The sequence below is a fragment of the Salvia hispanica genome, chromosome 4 (genome assembly GCF_023119035.1).
Source record: "Salvia hispanica cultivar TCC Black 2014 chromosome 4, UniMelb_Shisp_WGS_1.0, whole genome shotgun sequence".
In the NCBI taxonomy this organism is placed as follows: domain Eukaryota; kingdom Viridiplantae; phylum Streptophyta; class Magnoliopsida; order Lamiales; family Lamiaceae; genus Salvia; species Salvia hispanica.
In genome coordinates this window covers 32247464-32263964 of record NC_062968.1, presented here as the reverse complement: position 1 = coordinate 32263964, position 16501 = coordinate 32247464, and the positions used below count along the sequence as shown (strand labels likewise).

Genomic DNA, 16501 nt, shown 5'->3' with positions numbered 1-16501 from the left:
GAGAGAATAACTGTTATCATTTCGTAGTTAACACTCGAATCTAATTTTATTTGATCAATTTCCTAAATATACACACATCATAATTTTCATAATGTCATTAATTTCATCCCTTATAATTTGGAATTTGAAATTGATTATTCACACATATACCATTTGACACAATACATTTTTGATAAAATCTTAGCAACTAAAAGCATATATGATGATAAATGAATGTTAGTGTATACACCCAATGCAATGTGCAAATGTGCAATTTACATATATGTTGGATGTTATCCTAAATTTATTAGTAAATACTGACATACATAGAAAGTAGATGAATTTTTAAATTTGGGGTCCTATTGTTAGATATTAGTCCTTATCATGTTCAACTTTGTGTGACCTTTGAGGCAGAAAAGATCTTTGCAACCATATTGTATATTATAACACTTTGAGAAAATAATTGTTGTTCTCACGAGTTGTCCAACTCCAGCCATCTCCATCATAGTACCACAGAAACTTAAAAACATTTCCTCAACCTCATCAGTTGCACTTTCACTTTTACTAGTTGATACTTTTTCATTATCCATATTAAATGTTCTTTTCAAGGATATTATTAAATGAAGAATGTGATAGAATTTTATTTTCTTCTCAATTCTGTACCAAAACGGCTATACAGTTTTATATTATTCTCCATAAAACAAGCTCTCAATTTCAGGTACCGCTTTTGTAATTTCCTATTGTGCAACAGCTTACAGATTTGGTTGATTTTTTATTATCTGGATAAGTTTTTTTTTTTTTGTTATCCTTTACTACTTCTTAAATATAATTGTCAGTTTCATTGTTATATTTGGGTAGGAGGCACCCATTATATATCTTCTTCTATGTTCAGTACTTTAGTAGGCAACACTCAATATATGTGGTTTGCATTTTATGTTTGGGTCTGCGACACTCATAAATTGTTTTTAAATTCTATCAAAGCTTTGTATGTTTGACTTAGAGATGCGATGAAGTCATTACTTTCTAATTGATGAATATGGACATATAACGACCTTACGATTTGACTCTTTAATCCTGTTTTCTTTTTTCTATTCTGATGTTGTTACATTTTTATAATCGTTTATTTGAATTGTTTCTGCAATGCTAGTTGATATTTTATTTTGGATTGGGCGTTTTGTACCAAATAAAAAAAAAACCTCGATGGTTGATTAAAAGAGTGTATGTCCCCCTCTCATCATTAAATGATCAAGGAAGAATCACAAGACTCACATTCCTTTGTCGATTCTGGTTTTATATTTTGTACTGGAATTAATCTTTTTAACCCTATTCTCACCTTTTGATTGTAAAAAGAGCTTTGTTGCTTAAAAATATACTCCTGATTCTGTAACTTGGATAAATACATACAACCAAATCCAGACAAATTTCTACTTTGGAGTAAATAAAATAAACATAAGTGGTAGGGTACCAGTTTACATGAATTGGAGGCATATTCAATTTGAGTCAAATGTGGTTTGCATAGGAGACAGAGCTGGGCTCTGAAGCGGTACTATTACAGCTGTGTAAGAAGCGGAATATGGCAGAAATAATGTGTGTCCACTTATTTTATGTGTCACATTTTGAATGATAATTGAGAGTGGAGTTTAGTACTATGCAGTAAAATGAATCCAAACCTTTTGATTGAATGAAACAAGCTATTCAAAGAAGTGGAAGATGGCCAAATACATAATCAACAAGAAACACACTACAATATTTTAAAAAGCAGTGAACAATTTCTTCAACTTCAGTTTTAACTTTAAGGGGCACTATACATTCTATACTACAACAATTTCCTCACTGAGACCTGCATTTCTCATCGAATGAAACAGAAGCGAATTGCTACTTCTACGTATCTGAGACACGATGTGTAGGGAAAGGAAAGGCGGTGATCATTCTGCGACCTTAATACCTGTTAGGTAGACTTGAGACTGAATGATGCTACCACCAATCCAGAATCCAGGCATTACCATCAGACCGACTTTAGGTTTCGCATTGCCTGCTTCTACGACAAAATCCTTCACAACACTTTCCATATAAACCTCTGAAAACTCACCGTCCCGTTTCACCTGAAAAATCTTAACAGGAGGCTCGAACGAATGCACCAGCCGGTGCAAGAGCCAGATCGCCTTAGCCAATTTCAGAAAAGCCTGGTAAAAGGCCGTCCTCGGATGCCCTCCACTCATTATGTAATGCTGTTGATCCAAGTTTCCGAAAAATGATGCTTCCATCTTTTGATGGACAACAGCAAGGTATTTCCTCTGGCAAAACTTTCCAAACAAAGAATCTGGATTCTGTCCCACAGCTTCAAGTGGATCGATTTCCCTCAAACTAAGATACTCTTGATATAAATTCTCTTTCGCCTCGGCCTGATTTTCATGTTCCATGCAGAAACTCTCGTCCTGAAACCCGATAAACATTCTCTGGCAGATATGAGACTCAAAGGCATATTTCTTGTGAGCCCTTTTTGCATAGACGATGTTCGGCTCAATGGACCTTGCTGCAGCATCAAGATCCCACCCGGCTGCTTTCATCATGTTGATTAATGGCTTAGAGAAGTCATGAATGGCCCTGGAGGCGGCTTGTACCGCTGACCTGAAAAGGTCAGGGGATAATAAATCCAATGAAAACTGTCCCGTTTCGCCACCGCTCTCTTCTGATTCTTTCATTGACAAGCCCCTAAGCTTCAGGCTCTTCTCGAGTTTTACTCGTTTCATACTAGAATCCTGGATTTGCTTCTCTAACTGAACAATATCAGAATCTTTATTATGAATTTCGGACTGGAACTTTTTCACCATTACCTCATATGTCTTCAACAGGCTCTGCTGCTCTTGAACCTCAGCAGCTAACCGAGAGTCTTGTGGAGACACACAAACCGGTTTGGGGTTGTGCTCTCTGTAGAACTGCTTGAGGTCAGAGAGAGTCTTTAGCTCTGATATTACAAGCTTGTCAGCAGCTTGAATTTTATCGGGGTCATAAGGAGTATGAGCCGATTGTAGCTGGATGTAAGCCGACTTCAGGGAGGAAATGTTTGAAAATATTTTAGATACTAATGCTTCCATAGCTTGAGGGCTGTGATTTGTTGCATCTTCCATTGGTTGGGGGTGAACTTTTTGGTTGCTGCTTTCACGAAGTTGGGTATCCTTTGCACCACTGTGTTGCATATCTACTTTTACTGATAACAAAACTCACCAAATTACTTATTGAAGCAACAACAACTGCAAGCAGAAGAAGGTTGTAATAACAGCCTTCATTCTTGCACAAGTAAGATCAGTTTGTATAGTGTAAGGGATTTTCAACAACAGTCTTTTACCCATTTTTGAACTAGAATTGAACTGTTTTCAGCTCATAAAACAAAAAACTAGTACAAAATTATGAAGATAACATTTAGAAAGCCAATGTATTTAGCGAGAAAGCTGTGATGTGCAACGGATTTGCCCTATAATCCACTTCCCCTTCCCTTTCACCACCAAACAAAAACAAAAGGATTATAATGATTCCAATACTCCATTCTACCAGACACCAAACATAAAGCTTATAAACCTATCATATTGTAGTTGGTGAAAGAAATAAGTATCTGGTAGCAAATTCAACATCCTTAATTAAACCAACATAATTCAAAGGGATTTATCCTGTATACTCCATAAATTCAGCACTTTGCAAAAACAGCTGTGGAATAATTCAACATCTTTCTTAACAAATGAATATTTCCAGTCCCAGAAAAAGTTAATGCATCCTAATCTCTTCTTCACATTTACACCCATCCCTCTAATCTACATATTTATCTCTAAATTTCAATCTTCACAGAGACTGGAATTTGCTTCATTACCACTCAAATTCAACACAATCAGCTTATGACTACAAATAGCAGTTAATTAACATAATCGTGGAAAAGGAAGCAGAGATCTCACCGGAGAATTGAGCCTGGGAGTTGAGAATAGAGATAGAATGAGCTTAGGCTGTTGGCATGGAAATGTTTTTTCGACAAAAGGCAATCCATTGCTACTTCGTGCAAAATGTGAAAAGTGTGAAGATATTTCAATTCTTTTGCTATTTATTTCATGGGTAATGCTATGCGGCCACGTTATGGCTGGCCATAAAATGGTTTAATAGCATAGTTTGTCGGCCACTCTTATTTCATTGCCAAATACTACTGTTTTACTGTACACTATATTTTGTAGTACAATGATTAATTCTAAAATAATTCTACCAGCTGCTGACATAGTTTTAATTATTATCATTAATGATAGTATTAATAATGATTAACTGTAGATATTGCAGGTCATGTGAATGATTTCGTATATGAGTTTATTGTGAAGCTAGTGTTTTAGAATACACATATTTCTTGTGGAAGTTTTTTAAAAAAGGACTATCTTTATAGGGGACACAAAATATTTGATTTATGTATCTACTACAAAAAAGTACTGTACTGGTTTATTTATACACAACTCATTAATTTACTTCTACTTATAATGGTATACATTAAAAAATTGCATTATGTATTGAATATAATTCACAATTTAAACTTCTTGTCATGATGATGAAATTTGGCATGACAAGTTTGCTTAGATTACAAGTCAAACTTACAGTTTGCTGATCCTTTTGGCCTAAGTTTAATTATGTCGTGCAATTCATTTCTAGATTTAGTTTGTCTGCAAAATTTGATTTAAATCATGTTTATTAATTATGCCATGAGATCAATTTACAGATTTAGTTTGTCTGGAATGTTTGATTTAAATCATTAGATCAGTTTTGCTTCAGAGGATCAATACAAAACTTCACTAATTAGCTGTTGCATTATAGTACTACTGTTTATTTCTGGTTACAGCAAATGGAAGTTGGAACTCAAAAGAAATTGAAGAAAAAGGTCCACTTGAAATACACTGAATACAATACAGATTGACCCACTTAAAGTAGAAACTACAAAATCGTAATTTTAGCTAAGTCGAAAAGTCATCTTTTCACAATACCAAATACGTCTCGATAATACATTAATTCCATCTATCTCATTAATTGAGAATTACTTAACTCCATTACTCTCATTAAATGAAAAATGAAAGAAGCCTCTCATATTCTTCTATACTTCTTCATTAACCCCTCACACTCTACCCATCTTGGTAGCGCGAGCAGTGCTCGCTCCACCCACCAGACCATGCCTCCACCCCGACATCCATCACTGCCCGTGCCCACCACGCTTCCCCTCCCACGCAAAGGACGCCACCGCCCGCCAAGCCACAATGGACGGCACGACACGCTTCCATCATCCATTTCAGATGCTATAAGTACATTCTCATAAAGTATATTACAAAAACAATATAATGAGTTGCATAAGATCAGTCAAGCATGTTAAATGCATTAAGAAATTATATTTTATTGTAATAAATAATTAAGAAAAATATGCACATAAGTTTATGTCTATTAAGGACGAAAAATGTATTACATTAAATTTGTAGAAAGTAAAAGTTTGATACTAATATTGTTTATTGGAGATCCAAATGATGGTTTCTATGTATTAAAAATTAAAAAGTAGGTATTATCTAAATTTTGGGTGCTTTTTGCAAAATGCACTGTAAATAAACGTACACCGAAATGGTTTGTAATTACTTGAATGTCCATTAATATCTACTCCTCCGTCTCAGATAATTTTCCATTTCGATCCGTCCCACATAATTTGTCTCATTTCACTTTTATGATTTTTGATAGTGGACCTCATATTCCACTAACTCATTTCTACTCACATTTTATTATAAAACTAATATATAAAGATAGTTATCGCATTCCACTAACTTTTTCAACCCACTTTTCATTATAATTTGTTAGAATGAAGATCTCACAAAATCATGAAATAACGTGTGATTGATTTGGGAGTATATTTGGGAATATATTATGCCAAAGATAGAGTATCTTTAATTGTAAAATTAGGTTTACCTTGTATAGATATTTCATAGCCTATAAATATGTAGTCTCTGTATCATATTATTCATTGAAATACAAGAACAATTTCTCCCACTGTTATTTAACATGGTATCAGAGCAGATATGATTCTGGCTCAGAAAACTTTCATCATAGCCAAATACCAATTCTCGACCTTTTTTTTTCCAACCCAGAAAAACCGAATCCTACACCAAAAATGTCAGATACAGAGGAGGATATCAAAACGAATCCAGATCAGACAAAGAGTTTGAGGAATAGCAAAGGCATCACCGTAGCATTCAAGTTGAATGGAAGGAATTACCCCTCCTATGGTCTCGACTGATGAAGGTCAAGATAGGGGGCAGAGGGGCGTACCCATACATCCGAAACGATCCCCCAGAAGCAGGGAGCAAGGGGTTCGACGAGTGGGAGGAGAACGATCTCGTTGTGTTCTCGTGGATCGTCGACAACATTGAAAATGAAATAGTCGCCGATTTCGCGCATCATCTGACATCAAAGGCTTTATGGGACAATCTTGCGGTCACGTTTGAGAACAAGGCGGATCGTTACCTCATCTACGACCTGGAAGAAAAAGCAATCAACATCAAACAGGGCAGTCTCAATCTAGAGACATATTACCGGAGGATTCACGGATTGTGGATCAACATAGATCGTTGTCAGAAACAACATATCAACTGCTGTGATAAGGGCATCGATCAATTTCGAACGACAAGCGTTTGATTAAGTTCCTAACTGGATTGAATCAAGAATATGACTCGATCCGGCGGGACATTTTGAAGGAGGACCCACCCCCATCAGTGGAAACGGCATATGGGAGGGTGAAGACGGAGGCGGCTCGACGAAGCATCATGCCACCGACGTCGCCCTCACCCACCGGAGAAGCCAACGGCGGTAACGCCGATTCGTCATTTGGGGGGGAAATCGGTCACGGACTCGCAACCATCGGGCAAGGTCTCGCCGCCCAGAATCAGCGTCCACCACACCGCGGCGCACCACCGCGCCCCACCGCAACCAGCCGGACGGGAAATCAACGCCCCGATAAACATCGAAATTGTGGTGTTCCCACTGCGGGAAGCAGAAACATATGAAACATGCTTTAAACGTTTGGGATATCCAGAGTGGTGGGAAGAACGGCAGAGAGCGAGGTCGGCACAGGCGAAACTGGCTGTAGGGGTGAATGAAGATGGAACCCCGCGGCGGGCTGACACCGGAGTTCAGGGGGAATTAAACGGACCAGTGACGGGAACGCGTCAGGAGAATCAATCCACCGGCGGTAATATCAGGGGTGCCGGCAATTTCGCCGAGAGGGCAGGAGGTTCAGGCGGCGTGACGGCGTATGGAGGTATTGGGTTCGGTTTTAAACCGAACCCTAACTTGTTTTTTAATAAATCCTATTTTTTACCCCATGTTTTAGTAAATATCAAAAGAGACCCCATACTTTTAAATCTTGGCCCCCCGACTATTCAAAATTAGAAATTGAACCCCCCTTGACTATTCGAAATTAGAAATTGAACCCCAGACTGTGCAAAAATCTCGAAATTGCCCCAATTATATGTCTACAAATCAGTTTTCACCCATACTAGAAAATTCCGCTGCATTCCATGTTCATAGTAATACTGATAAATGTTCGAGGGGTTGAATATTTGACTATGGGGCAACCGATACCATGACTCCAGATAGAAATGACTTTATTATGTTTAATGATGTCACGAAATTATATATTAAGACTGCAAATGGGGAATTGATTACTGTTGAGGGATCTGACACTATTGAAATTTCACCTACACTCCGACTCACGAATTGTTTATATGTCCCAACTCTGTCTCAGAGACTGATGCCTATTAGTCATGTGACTAAGGAGCTAAATTGCACTCTTCTAATACATCCCGATTTTTGCATTTTACAGGATATTCAGACGAGGAGGATTCTTGGACGTGGCACTGAGAAACAAGGACTCTACTACGTGGACGAGATAGCTCAACACGGCAGTGCAATGCTGGCTCACGGATCCACGAAACAGGAAACTTGGCTCTGGCACCGAAGACTAGGACACCCTTCTCCTGGTTATTTTAAATTGTTTTATCCAAACCTTTCAATTTCTTCTGATTTTTCTTGTGAAACTTTTGTTTTGGCCAAGAGCCACAGACAATCATTTAAACCTACAAATACTCGTATGAAATCCATGTTTTCTTTGGTACACTCTGATGTTTGGGGTCCTGCACCCGTTATTGGTGGGAATGGTTTTCGCTATTTTGTGATTTTTATTGATGATTGCACGCGAATGACATGGATTTACTTTCTGAAAAATAAATCTGATGTGTTTGATAGATTCATCTCATTTTTTAAATTAATCCAAACGCAATATCATACCACTATCAAAACCCTTAGGTCAGATAACGGGAGATAATTTGTTAACAGTGTTATGACTCAATTTTTGCAAAGAAAAGGGCGTAATCCACCAAACCTCTTGTACCTACACTCCCGAACAGAATGGGGTAGCTGAACGGAAAAATCGAACAATCCTAGAAATGACCCGAGCCATAATGATCGAATCCAAAGTCCCCAAATATTTTTGGCCATAAGCAATCGCTACATCTATATACCTCATTAACCGTCTCCCAACCAAAATCCTAAACATGAGAACCCCCCTTGATGTCCTATCCAAACAAGCCAAAATACCCGACCATCTAAACCTATAGCCCAAAGTCTTTGGATGTACCGTCTACACCCATATTCCAAAACTTGAACGAACCAAATTGTCCCCGTATGCAACCAAATGTGTCTTTGTGGGGTATGGGGTAAACCAGAAAGGTTACAGATGCTTTGATCCTTCCACCCGAAAAATCACCACCACTATGAACTGCAATTTCTTGAAAACCGAATTTTTCTACAACACCCACCTTAGTAGTCAAGGGGAGAGAGGTCCAGATAATTCTAATTCCGGACTATCTAAGTTGGGTTGTGCCATTGCCAAGCTCCTCGATTGAGGATCCAACAGATCCAGTGGTAGTCACTGCTACCGAGCAGGTCTCGCCGACGATTGAGCCGCCGCCTCATCCGCCCCTAAGTAATCAGCCTCCGACGATATCCGAGGTAATTTCTGAACCAAACACTGTTGAAAGTTCAGTTATCCCTGACCCAGTTGATACAGAACCCCGAGAGGAAAACAACGCCTTGGATGGAGACACCGGAAAATACGTGCTTCCTTACAGAAGAACAAGAGGAATTCCACCAAAAAGGTACTCCCCTGAGAAGATAGGGAAGAAAAGCCGCTATGGAGTGGCAAACTTTGTGCAAGGGAATCTCACCAAAATGGCGCGAGCCTTTGAGGTTGCACTATACGAAGAAGAAGAAATCCCACAATCAGCCGAGGAGGCAATGAAACATAAGAATTGGAGGGAAGCCATGCTCACTGAGATGAGAGCACTCATGAAAAACAACACGTGGGTTAAGAGCAAGCTACCAGGGGGAGTCAAGACAGTCGGGTGTAGGTGGGTGTTCACAATAAAAAGAAGACCAGATGGAACAGTAGAGAGGTATAAGGCACGGTTTGTGGCGAAAGGATATACCCAGACATATGGCGTGGATTATGCTGAAACGTTCTCACCTGTTGCTAAGATTAATACCGTGAGAGTGTTGTTCTCAATTGCTGCTAATAAGGATTGGCCACTTCATCAGTTTGATGTGACTAATGCTTTCCTACACGGGGAATTGCCAAAACCAGTATTCATGGAACCACCGTCAGGGTTCACGGGGGAGTTCCGTGATGGAGAAGTTTGCCAACTCAAGAAGACACTATACGGCTTGAAACGGTCCCCGCGAGCATGGTTTGGGAGATTCAAGTGATGAAGAAGTACGAGTACAAACAGAGTAATTCTGATCATACTTTGTTTATCAAGAAAAAAGGAGGAAAAATTACGTGTCTGATTATATATGTGGACGACATGATCATTACTGGGAATGATGAAGAGGAGATGGCAGAGCTGAGGAAGAATCTATTTCACGAGTTCGAGATGAAAGATCTAGGCCTTCTTAAGTAATTCTTGGGGATAGAGGTACTAAGATCTAAAAGTGGAATCTTCATAAACCAGAGGAAGTATATACTTGATCTGCTAACAGAGATAGGGATGCTCGATTGCAAATCGACGGACACTCCGATGGTGCAAAATCATGGATTACAGATGAAGGAAAAGGCAAGACTGACAGACACGGGGAGATATCAGAGACTAGTGGGAAAATTGATCTACCTATCTCACACAAAACCGGATATTGCATATGCACTTGGAGTGGTGAGTCAATTTATGCATGCACCACAAGAGGAGCATTGGGAAGCAGTTTTGAGGATCGTCAGATATTTGAAAGGAACAGCCGAACATGGGCTCACGTTTGGAAAACATGGGCACATGGAGATACATGGTTTTACTGATGCAGATTGGGCGAGAAATCCGAATGACAGGAAATCCACTGCCGGGTACTTTACTTTTGTAGGAGGTAATCTTGTGACATGGAGAAGTAAGAAACAGAAGATAGTATCGCTCTCTAGTGCAGAAGTTGAATTCAGAGGACACAAAAGTGGACTAACAGAAATCTTGTGGCTACGAAGACTTATGACCGAGTTGGACCTTCGATCGGCCCTTCCGTGTAGATTGTTTTGTGATAACAAGGCAGCTATTAGTATTTCTGAAAATCCGGTGCAACACGATAGAACAAAACATGTGGAAGTAGATCGGCATTTCATAAAGGAAAATCTTGAGGCAAAAGTGGTGGAAATGCCTTATGTCAAGTCTGAAGATAAACTGGCGGACATCTTGATGAAAGCAGTAAACTCAAAGTCATTTCAAGAAGTACTGTGCAAGCTAAGCATCGGGAATCCCATAACTTAGCTTGAGGGGGAGTGTTAGAATGAAGATCTCACAAAATCAGGAAATAACGTGTGATTGATATGGGAGTATATTTGGGAATATATTATGCCAAAGATAGAGTATCTTTAATTGTAAAATTAGGTTTACCTTGTGTAGATATTCTCTAGCCTATAAATATGTAGTCTCTGAATCATATTATTCATTGAAATACAAGAACGATTTCTCCCACTGATATTTAACACAATTTTTAAAACCCGTGCCCAGTCCAAGTGACTCGAATTATCTGGGACAGAGGGAGTAAGTAATACTACCAGTTTATTTAGAGTTATTGATTCATTTTAGCAAATACTCTTATAAATAAAATGCATTGACTGGACTCTGGAGCTCTGTACGTGGTGGCCTCGAGCAAGGTGCCGGACGAAAATGCTGAAAATTGGTCAAATTTGATTTGCTTGATAAAATATTAGTACTACTAGTAAATTAGATTTTGTCATGGACAAGTTTTAATATATGAATCAATCTAATTGCATCATTATTTCTTCCTATACTAACACATAAAATACCATTATCTATATGTAATAAAAATTGTTATCAAGTTGGTGGCGGATGCTGTGATCTCATATGTACTTAACAAAATTGTTTCTTTCCCCCTAAAATATTCATACATTACTCCCTAATTAATTTATATTATAAATTTTAAAATGTCAAGTTATTTACATGCCTCAGTTCACTTACCAAGAGGCAAGAGCTTACCTAACTTTCCCACCCACCCACCCCACCCCACCCACACTATACATATGAATATATTAGTGTAAATAATAAACAACATTGTAATTGCCACCAAACAAAAACACTTGATTTCATTCGAAAAATACAACGTAATCTATTGTGAAACAAATGAATTCATAATTTTTATAACCCAAAAGTATAAGTAATAAGGAAATGGAATAAAATATTGTCACACCTACCTAAATCATAAATACTGTTTTCCTTCTTCATATTTTCAACACACACACACACACTAAACAAGCACAGAAGAGATCGGCATGGCTTCTTCTTCCTCCTCTCTCACTGCATCTAAAGTCGTCCCCTCTCGCTCCGCCTTCCCCATCCATGCCTCTTTCTCGCCATCATCCTCCCTCTCCGTCCCCTCCTTCGGCCTCAAGCCTGCCACCTCGATCGCCGCCACCTCCTCCTCCCGCCGCCACGCCCCAATCCCGATCCGCGCATCGGCAGCTGTCGAAACCCTAGGTAAGACGACCGACAACGAGCTGGTGGAGAAATCCGTCAACACGATCCGTTTCCTGTCGATCGATGCAGTCGAGAAGGCGAATTCCGGCCACCCCGGCCTGCCCATGGGCTGCGCTCCGATGGGCCACGTGCTGTACGATGAGGTGATGAGGTACAATCCGAAGAACCCTTACTGGTTCAATCGCGATCGATTTGTGCTCTCCGCCGGCCATGGGTGCATGCTTCAGTACGCGCTTCTTCACCTCGCTGGATACGACGCCGTCAAGGTACGATTTTCTTACTTTTTAGGCTTTGCTAACTTGCAACTCTTCTCACCTCATATTTCGGCATACTTTTATCCCATGCAATCTGTTTTCTATTGTGTGGTGATTGATTGGCTTGTTCCTTGGATCTGATTTACTGCTTTCTTTCTTTTCTTTCCTTTATTTTTTACTTTATTTCTTTTTGGGACATAGTTTCGAGCTTGATTATGATACTGTTTATGCTTAAATTAGGAGTAGTCGATTGAGAAACTTAGGGCTGCAGATTTGGGGGATTTTGTTTTGTTGCTTGCTTACATTTCATTGGATGCTATCTCTTTATTTAAGTTGGTATATCAAGTCAATCTTGTGAGGATATGGAGATTTCATATAGTATATCTTAACTCAACTGTAAGTACCTGGCTAACAGGAAGAGGATTTGAGAAATTTCCGTCAATGGGGAAGCAAGACACCCGGTCACCCCGAGAATTTCGAGACGCCTGGTGTTGAAGTCACTACTGGTAAGTAAAAATTGTCCAAAAAGTATCTGCTACTCATTTGGTTCTAAGAAATGTGTTGTGATTGTGATATCCGCTGTTTCTTTTTTTTTTTTTTTTTTTTTTTTTTTTTTTTTTTTGTGTAGGTCCTTTAGGCCAAGGTGTTGCCAACGCTGTTGGCTTGGCGGTTGCGGAGAAGCACTTGGCTGCGCGTTACAACAAGTCAGATAGCAAGATTATCGACCACTACACGTATAGGATTGCTTTACTCATTTGTTTTTTAGTCTGTGGTCCATGATTATTGTTATATTACTTGAGTTGATGGCAATGTCCATGTCACAGGTATTGTATCCTTGGTGATGGGTGTCAAATGGAGGGTATTGCAAACGAAGCCTGTTCCCTTGCTGGACACTGGGGGCTTGGGAAGTTGATTGCCTTTTATGATGATAACCACATCTCTATAGATGGTAATACAGAAATTGCATTTACTGAGTCTGTTGAAGCCCGTTTCGAGGCTCTTGGTTGGCATGTTATCTGGGTGAAGAATGGTAACAATGGCTATGATGAAATCCGTGCTGCTATCGAGGAAGCAAAGTCTGTAAAAGACAAGCCCACTTTGATCAAGGTCAGATTCTATAGAATCATGACAAGTCACATGAATGAGGATGATTGAGTCAATTTTTTTTCTAAATCTTAATTATCATAGTTGCAAGACAGATTACTGATCTTTAGTGGAAATATATGCGAGCAGGTTACAACAACCATTGGTTTTGGTTCCCCCAACAAGGCCAACTCATACAGTGTGCATGGAAGTGCATTGGGTGCCAAGGAAGTAGAAGCCACCAGAAAGAACCTCGGATGGCCTCATGAACCTTTCCATGTGCCTGAGGATGTGAAGAAGTAGGGATATCTGGGCTACCTTACCCGTTTGGAATAAAGACATTTTCTATTAAACTTTGTGTTGATTGTTGAGTGCTAAGTCAATTTTGTATGTTCTTATGGCAGACACTGGAGCAGACATGTGGCTGATGGTGCTGCTCTTGAAGCGGAATGGAATGCCAAATTTGCTGAATATGAGAAGAAGTACCCAGAGGAAGCGGCTGAACTGAATGCCATTATCACTGGTCAACTCCCGGCTGGTTGGGAGAAGGCTCTTCCTGTGAGTGGTTACTATTTTGGTTATTCTCCATTTTGATTAACGAATTACACATGATTATAAACCGTTGGCAATGAACATAATATGAGAAAAAAAACTTCCATTAACAAGGAACAGTGGATATGAATCGAAAGTATAAACTTAACTCCAATTTCTCTCTCTGTCAAATAGCACATGAAATTTTATTTATTGGAGTAATTATTGTTCAAATGTAGTAATGTTTTTTACTTCCATAATCTGTCCTCAGACATACACCCCTGAGAGTCCAGCTGATGCCACAAGAAACCTCTCTCAGCAAAACCTCAATGCTTTAGCAAATGTGCTCCCAGGTCTGCTTGGAGGCAGCGCTGACCTCGCCTCATCCAACATGACGCTTCTCAAAAAGTTTGGTGACTTCCAAAAGAATATACCTGAAGAGCGTAATGTAAGATTTGGTGTTCGTGAGCATAGCATGGGAGCGATATGTAATGGAATTGCCCTTCACAGCCCTGGCCTCATTCCTTACTGTGCAACCTTCTTTGTATTCACGGACTACATGAGAGCAGCCATGAGAATCTCTGCCTTGTCTGAAGCTAGAGTTATCTACGTGATGACCCATGACTCTATTGGTCTTGGAGAGGACGGGCCAACTCATCAGCCTATCGAGCATTTGGCTAGTTTCCGAGCAATGCCCAACATACTGATGCTCCGTCCAGCTGATGGCAATGAGACAGCTGGTGCGTACAGGGTTGCTGTTCTTAACAAAAAGAGACCGTCTGTCCTTGCCCTATCTCGACAAAAGCTTCCACAGCTGCCAGGTACCTCGATCGAAGGAGTGGAGAAGGGAGGCTATACCATATCAGACAACTCAACAGGTAACAAGCCTGACGTGATACTGATTGGAACTGGTTCGGAGTTGGAAATTGCAGCAAAGGCCGGTGATGAGCTGAGGAAGGAAGGGAAGGCTGTGAGGGTCGTCTCCTTCGTTTCCTGGGAGCTGTTTGATGATCAATCCGACGAGTACAAGGAAAGTGTGCTGCCAGCTGCTGTAAAGGCCAGGGTTAGCATTGAAGCCGGAACAACATTCGGGTGGGACAAGATCGTTGGATCGGAAGGGAAGGCGATCGGAATTGATAGATTTGGAGCTAGTGCACCTGCACCCAAAATATACAAAGAATTTGGGCTCACAGTTGAAGCTGTTGTAGCTGCAGCTAAACAACTCTGCTAAGCTCCAAGGGAGGGAGTGTTCCTAATAAAAGAGACAGATTTTGTTTTACGGTTCTGTTTTGTTTTTTGAAATTGTGATAAGAGGAGAGAGATTAGGCAGTATGGATGCTACTGGATATTTTACAAAGTCAATTTCAGTTTGTAACTTGATACATTTCCGATTAATTTTGCAACATTTGCGCAAATCCTGATGAGTTTTGAAGGTGTGTCAGTGTCACACATGTTTAACTTAGTGATGTAGAAGAAGAGGTGGGGTCATCAATAGATCTATCTATCAAGGAGTATCAACTAACTTCTGTTGTGGTGATTGAAATGGTTTGTTGTATGCGGTTGTTTTGACGTATTTTATTTAGATTTTAGTTAGTTGAAAATATCCCACCTATTTTTTAGACTTTCCCAATGATATGCATACAGACACTATTTATATATTAGTGGGAAGTACACCTAGAATTTTTCATTTAAGATGATAAGTTTATAATTCGATGTAGTATTGCATATTTATATGACAGAGGATAGTAATAAGATTAACAGATACATACTTCATCCCTTTCCTAAACTTATGAACTTTAACAACGACAAGTAATGTAAAATTGATAAAGAAAGAGAGAATAAGTCAGATAAAGGAAAATGAAAAGTTTTTGAGTCAATTTCCCAAATTGAAGAGTTTCTATTCCTAGGAAATAGGTTAAAAAGAAAACAATTTCTACTATACTTTGTAAGTATAGTTGTACTATGACACAAAATTCGTTTAATTTTTTTTTTTTTTTTGCTAAAAAATTCATATCACCTAACTTCAAAATCTCACCTAACAAGAACAACCCTAATATTTTACTATAGTATCTAAGATCATTACGCACATATTCAGTAGACCAATTTCAAAATTTCCAAATGCTCTTGTTGAACGGAATTTCTCCCGTGACCAATAATAGCCACATTTTTTAAATTTCACATGTATGCACACTCCTACTACTAAAGTAACTTACGATCTTTGTCACGTTAATTCTATGATTTCTATCTTATTGGAACTTCAAAACCTCTAAGAACGAGTAGGTGGGACTTGGGAGTCCAGTATATTTGAATCAGAGGATTTAAATTTTTCTCGAAAGTAGATATTAAAAGTCAAGTTGATGACACTACATAATAAACCTTCTTTGATATATTATGTATTTATGTTTAATCTTAATCCTGGTTTGACATCAAAAAAAATATTTTTGCTATGCAATAAAACAATTTCAAATGAAAAAACTAATGAATAGCATGGTGTCTCTTTCTTGCAATTCCAAAAACCTAAAAGATTTGGTATACAACAGAACACAAGTAGTTGGTAAGATATCACTCTTTGAA

General features: G+C 39.0%; 3 protein-coding genes across 3 annotated transcripts; 2 read left to right on the top strand and 1 right to left on the bottom strand.

The window, feature by feature from the left end:
• Window positions 1-1628: 1628 nt before the first annotated feature.
• Window positions 1629-4063, bottom strand: LOC125219284 (protein GRAVITROPIC IN THE LIGHT 1-like). Its single transcript, XM_048121222.1, has 2 exons — window positions 3924-4063; window positions 1629-3187 (listed from the first exon to the last, which is right to left on the bottom strand). The coding sequence occupies exon 2, from the start codon at window positions 3174-3176 to the stop codon at window positions 1905-1907; it is 1272 nt and encodes a 423-aa protein (XP_047977179.1). The 5' UTR covers window positions 3177-3187; window positions 3924-4063; the 3' UTR covers window positions 1629-1904.
• A 2204-nt stretch (window positions 4064-6267) lies between these two features.
• Window positions 6268-9792, top strand: LOC125220919. Its single transcript, XM_048123050.1, has 6 exons — window positions 6268-6598; window positions 6694-6897; window positions 7064-7288; window positions 7623-7795; window positions 7853-8009; window positions 8855-9792. Exons 1-6 carry the CDS (start codon window positions 6268-6270, stop codon window positions 9790-9792), a joined length of 2028 nt encoding a protein of 675 aa, XP_047979007.1.
• Window positions 9793-11783: 1991 nt separating this feature from the next.
• LOC125222444 (transketolase, chloroplastic-like) lies at window positions 11784-15342 on the top strand. The gene is made up of 7 exons (XM_048125065.1): window positions 11784-12325; window positions 12729-12819; window positions 12942-13047; window positions 13138-13420; window positions 13547-13695; window positions 13801-13954; window positions 14199-15342. The coding sequence occupies exons 1-7, from the start codon at window positions 11855-11857 to the stop codon at window positions 15156-15158; spliced, it is 2214 nt and encodes a 737-aa protein (XP_047981022.1). The 5' UTR covers window positions 11784-11854; the 3' UTR covers window positions 15159-15342.
• The last annotated feature ends 1159 nt before the right edge of the window (window positions 15343-16501 follow it).

Coding starts and splice junctions, on each gene's coding strand:
- LOC125219284 (XM_048121222.1), bottom strand. CDS start 3,176: ATGCAACACAGTGGTGCAAAGGATACCCAACTTCGTGAAAGCAGCAAC.
- LOC125222444 (XM_048125065.1), top strand. CDS start 11,855: ATGGCTTCTTCTTCCTCCTCTCTCACTGCATCTAAAGTCGTCCCCTCT. Junction 12,820..12,941: donor TGGTGTTGAAGTCACTACTG/GTAAGTAAAAAT, acceptor TTTTTTGTGTAG/GTCCTTTAGGCCAAGGTGTT. Junction 13,696..13,800: donor GTGCCTGAGGATGTGAAGAA/GTAGGGATATCT, acceptor TTCTTATGGCAG/ACACTGGAGCAGACATGTGG.
- LOC125220919 (XM_048123050.1), top strand. CDS start 6,268: ATGAAGGTCAAGATAGGGGGCAGAGGGGCGTACCCATACATCCGAAAC. Junction 6,898..7,063: donor ACTCGCAACCATCGGGCAAG/GTCTCGCCGCCC, acceptor TGGGATATCCAG/AGTGGTGGGAAGAACGGCAG. Junction 7,796..7,852: donor GACTGATGCCTATTAGTCAT/GTGACTAAGGAG, acceptor TGCATTTTACAG/GATATTCAGACGAGGAGGAT.